Below are 4,632 nucleotides of genomic sequence, written 5' to 3'. Positions count from 1 at the left end.
TGCAAACTTTATATGCCCCAATATAGGGGAATGCCCGGGCCAAAAGAATGGGAATGGGAGGGTAGGGAAGTAGGGGGGCGCTATGGGGGACTTTTGGGATAGCATTGGAAATGTAATCGAGGAAAGTATGTAATAAAAAAAAAAAAAAAGAAAACTGGCACCATGCAATCTATATGTCAGGAAGAATGTTATAAATAGAAAAAATATTCAGAGTAGGATTAGTGCATTAAAAGTGGCTATCTATGCATTCCCGTGTCTGTTACTACTATGACAGTCCTGTTTATAATACAGAGAAACAAAGAATTTTGTGTTAAATATTGTGATATTATTTGTGTTGTGGGGGCTATGTGTTGACACAGAATTCTTCCAATTCATGTAATTTTATTAAATCTCCCATTAATTCTTTTAGAGAGAATAAACACAAAATTGTATCAAATCAATTAAAAATAAATCAAAATTATTAGTTCTGAATCATTATTCTCTAACCCTATACCTGTCTTTAGTAATATCAAAAAAGGGAACTATTTCTTTTCATTATAAGGAAAATATGCATTTTAGTAATTTATCTAAGAGACTCCAAACCTCTCACGCAAATTTAAATTAAACACCTTACCATATTCTTGACTCTATAAGAAAACTACACAGGTCACTTTAACTGGCTTGTTAACAGAAATATTTTACTTTACCCAAGTAGCATGAAGAACACTCTTCAAATTATTCTTAATTTCCTTATTTTTAAGTCTCCTGTCAAAGGTGGGAGATTCCTGACTTTTCGCAAGTCTTATCTGGCGTGCACCTATAGCTCACGAGGAAAATAATATTTTCTTAACTACACATCAGTATGAAAATATACATCATGAACTTGTACACATTATATTAATCACATTTAACATAGAATAACAGGTGTTAAGTTAAACACACTAAAACCAATGTGTATTTTAGAATGCAAATTCTTCAACAACAGCAATGCTTTATAAGACACAATTCTTTGATAATGAAAATGTTTAAGATTTGCAATTAACCACTATGTATACCTCTTAACTGCTGAAAGTATGGTATCTATGGCTGAATTGTTTCCTAATTTAATATACAATTTAATAGCCATATTCAATAAATAACATATGACGGTTCAAAAATAGCCACGCCAAAAAATGACTTCTTGTATCACAAATTATTTTATGGGACCAAGTTAAAAGATTGTATAAGAATACAGAGTAATAATATAAAATATTAATAAATGTAATTATAATATTTTCATTCTTGTATACATATCATTACACTTTATTACTTGGCATGATCTTACTCACAACCCTCTCCTACTCACTTTCCCTCATCTTCTCATGGAGCCCATTTTGTCCCTTCATTTCCTACATGTCCCTTCCATGACAGCCTTTTTCCTGCAAGTGTTTTGACTATTCTTCATATCTGAGTGAATTCCACTGGGTAACACATTTCTTTATCCAGTAGTTTGTTGTTGTATTACTAGACAGGCTTTAAACCATGGCTGTTTGAACAGTGCAATTAAGAGTAATGAATGTTTCACTATCCCTGGATGATGTCTCATTGGCATTTCCTTAATGTCAGCTACTCTGTGTGGTGAGAGATCCCAGTTGTTAAACACTTTAATCATTTTAGGTTAGCATATAAAGTAGTTGACTTCCTGGTTTTTTTTTTTCCCATGTGTATATGTCATCCTACTCTGTTCTTATTTGTTCCCTTTCCCTATTGTTCTCCCACATGTTATAACCACCTACCCCCATTGATTCTTCTCTGTGTAAGTCTTACATTCTGCTCATGTATTATCTGTATTTCAGTGCTATCTATCCCATTTCCCTTATGCTCTCTTCATATCTGCACTTCACACTTCTCTAGTTGTCACACCCACAGTACCCCTGCACACACACACACAGGCACACACACACGAGAGAGAGAGAGAGAGAGAGAGAGAGAGAGAGAGAGGGAGAGGGAGAGAGAAAGAAAAAGAGAGAAAGAGACACATATACTACTCACAAGAATGTGTAGACACATGCATATATTTTATATTTATGCTCCACTTTTAGAAGAAAAATATTTGGGACTTGACTGTCTGAGTTTCACTTGTTTGAATTTACATAAGCAATCCTAGACCTTACAATTTAATTTTTTTATACCTGAATAAAATTCCATTGTATATGTATACTATGTTTTCTTTATCATATTAAAGTGTTTACAAATATCTAGATTAGTTCCATCTTCTAGCTATTGTAAATAGTAAGTAAAGATACATAGCAACTCAGGCATACATATGGGAGGGTCATGAAATTAAGTTATATCATAAATTTACTTTCAGTTTTTTAGAAAATTTTCTAAATATGCATAAATTTGTGTATGAGAAAATATGTGTACATGAGCTATTTCTTGTATAGTCCACAGGTAGAGGTAGTTATGAGAAAACTCAGGTCCTCTGCAAGAGTGGTATGTATTCTCAACAGCTAAAACATCTCTCTAGCCCCAGATTTTCTGGATTGTTTTGGAGGAACCTCCAGAATAACTATAGAAGCTTATATTGCATCCAGCACTGAGTAAAGTTTTTTTTTTCTCTTCCTACTTTCTCCTAAGCATTAATTCTCTTGAGGACAGCAGATCTGACCACATTGAGATGGAATTTCAATGCAGGTTAAATTTCCATAATGGAAAAATGATACCAAATGTTCTTCAAATATTCATTGTCTATTTGTATTTAAAAAAAAACTGATTATTTAGCCAGAGGTTGGTGGTACACACCTTAAATCACTGCAATTGGAAGGGAGACACATGAATCTTTTATTTCAAGAACAGCATGATCTATGGAATGAGTTCCATGAGTTCCAATATAGCCAGGGCTACACAGTAAATCCATGTCCAAAAAAAAAAAAAAAGAGTTCTAACATAGGCTCTGTTAGTGATGAGATTTTCTTTACAGAACTGTTTCAGCTGTTTCCCAAATGTTAGTGTATATTGTACTTTCATCCTTCATTTTTATTGATTTCATTTAGAACTGAACCTAAATGTTCAGGATTTTCTGTGACCCCTTTTCCTCTTTCCCTGCTTGCTCTTGGCTTCATCATTAGCAAGTCCAGTCCTTCACTGGCATTAGACCTTCTTTGTAATTTCAGTTTGTATTAAAGAGGGGCTGAGGCATCTAGACTCATGGACTGAGCAACTACGGACCATGATTTCATAAACAGACATTGCTCGATTAGTTGCACCAGAGCTTGTAAGTCATTCTAATGAAATTCAAGAGAGAGAGAGAGAGAGAGAGAGAGAGAGAGAGAGAGAGAGAGAGAGAAGGATAGAGAAAGAGAGAGAAAGAGAGAGAAAGAGAAAGAGAGAGATTCATTCAATAAGTTCTCTACAAAAGAAAGTCTGAAAAAAAACACTGGCTAAATATATTTTAGTATAATTTCATGTTTTAAAGCACCTATGTACTTTAAATAAAATGGGATTATTAAAAAGAAATAATGAAAAACACAAATATATATGAATAAAATATAGCTCATAAATATAACATTTGGATGTGATCCTGCTTAATTTGATAAAGAATAACAATAAAATAATAATATTCCTTTATCACAGAGCAATAACAGTCGGAAGGCATATTCATTTTAAAATTAGTTTGTCGGTGCTTTGAAAATTGGATCAGAGGGTAAAATAAACTGTTGGTAATTATATTTCTTTTTATACTCACCAGGTAAACTAGGAGGAAAGCCCAACAGTGGTAAAGTTGTACAAAATGCAAATACAGCAACAATTATAAAATTTCTCCACCAACCACGCTGCAGTATTCGAATCCTCTGACGATGTCCACTTTTGCAGAGAAAGGTGGAAAATTTCAGTTAGGAGCTTTTAATAAAACTCATATTTTGTTGGTAGAAATTCCTGTTTATTTACTTGTAGTTTGTTACTATGAATTTGGGGATTTGCTGACGAGAGCCGGATGTCAGCTTTCACTGTTACTGTTTTGTTTTTCCTCCCATCAGATCCTGACTTCCCATACTTCCCTTTCCAGTTACATGACTCAGGTAGCAGAAAGTCCTGCTTGTACCAATTTAAAATTTTCCCATTTAATCTGTGCCTATGGAAAACCAAAACTTGTTTATTTTTCTGGCTCCTTTAATCTTATACCTGGACCTCTGTAGCAAGAAACCTTAATCCTTAGCTTGTCCTACTTTTTCTAGCTTATGGCATCTGACCTTTGAGGTCACATGACATCTATACTTATTTTGGATAATGTCTACTGATTAATGAGTACCTATCACGCATAGCCTTTTGGGTCTGAGTTACCTCACTCAGGACCATATTTTCTTGTTCTATTCATTTGCCTGCAAAACTCATGATATCCTCGTTCTTAATAAAACTGCATGGTACTGGTATAGTGACAGACAAATAGACCAATGGAATAGAATTGAAGACCCAGAAATGAACCCACACACTTACTGTCACTTGATCTTCAACAAGGGAGCTAAAAACATCCAGTGGAAGAAAGACAGCATTTTCAACAAATGGTGCTGGCAGAACTGGTTGTTAACATGTAGAAGAATGCGAATCGATCCATTCCTATCTCCTTGTACTAAGGTCAAGTCTAAGTGGATCAAGGAACTTCACATAAAACCA

At 34.2% G+C, this 4,632-nt stretch overlaps 1 protein-coding gene across 3 annotated transcripts in view; it reads right to left on the bottom strand.

Moving 5' to 3' along the window:
* The window catches only part of LOC110294789 (solute carrier organic anion transporter family member 6A1-like), a 178,356-nt gene that overhangs the window by 149,391 nt on the left and 24,333 nt on the right, over positions 1-4,632 (bottom strand). For all 3 annotated transcript variants that reach the window (XM_021163258.1, XM_021163266.1, XM_021163273.1), the window contains 2 exons: positions 3,707-3,825; positions 687-796 (listed from right to left, as the gene is read on the bottom strand). In XM_021163258.1, the coding sequence (XP_021018917.1) occupies positions 687-796; positions 3,707-3,825 (229 nt within the window). The remainder of the gene's footprint in view (positions 1-686; positions 797-3,706; positions 3,826-4,632) is intronic.

The sequence above is a fragment of the Mus caroli genome, chromosome 1 (assembly GCF_900094665.2).
Source record: "Mus caroli chromosome 1, CAROLI_EIJ_v1.1, whole genome shotgun sequence".
In the NCBI taxonomy this organism is placed as follows: domain Eukaryota; kingdom Metazoa; phylum Chordata; class Mammalia; order Rodentia; family Muridae; genus Mus; species Mus caroli.
Note: the sequence above shows the minus strand (reverse complement) of the source record. Positions and strands in the feature narration are given on the sequence as shown.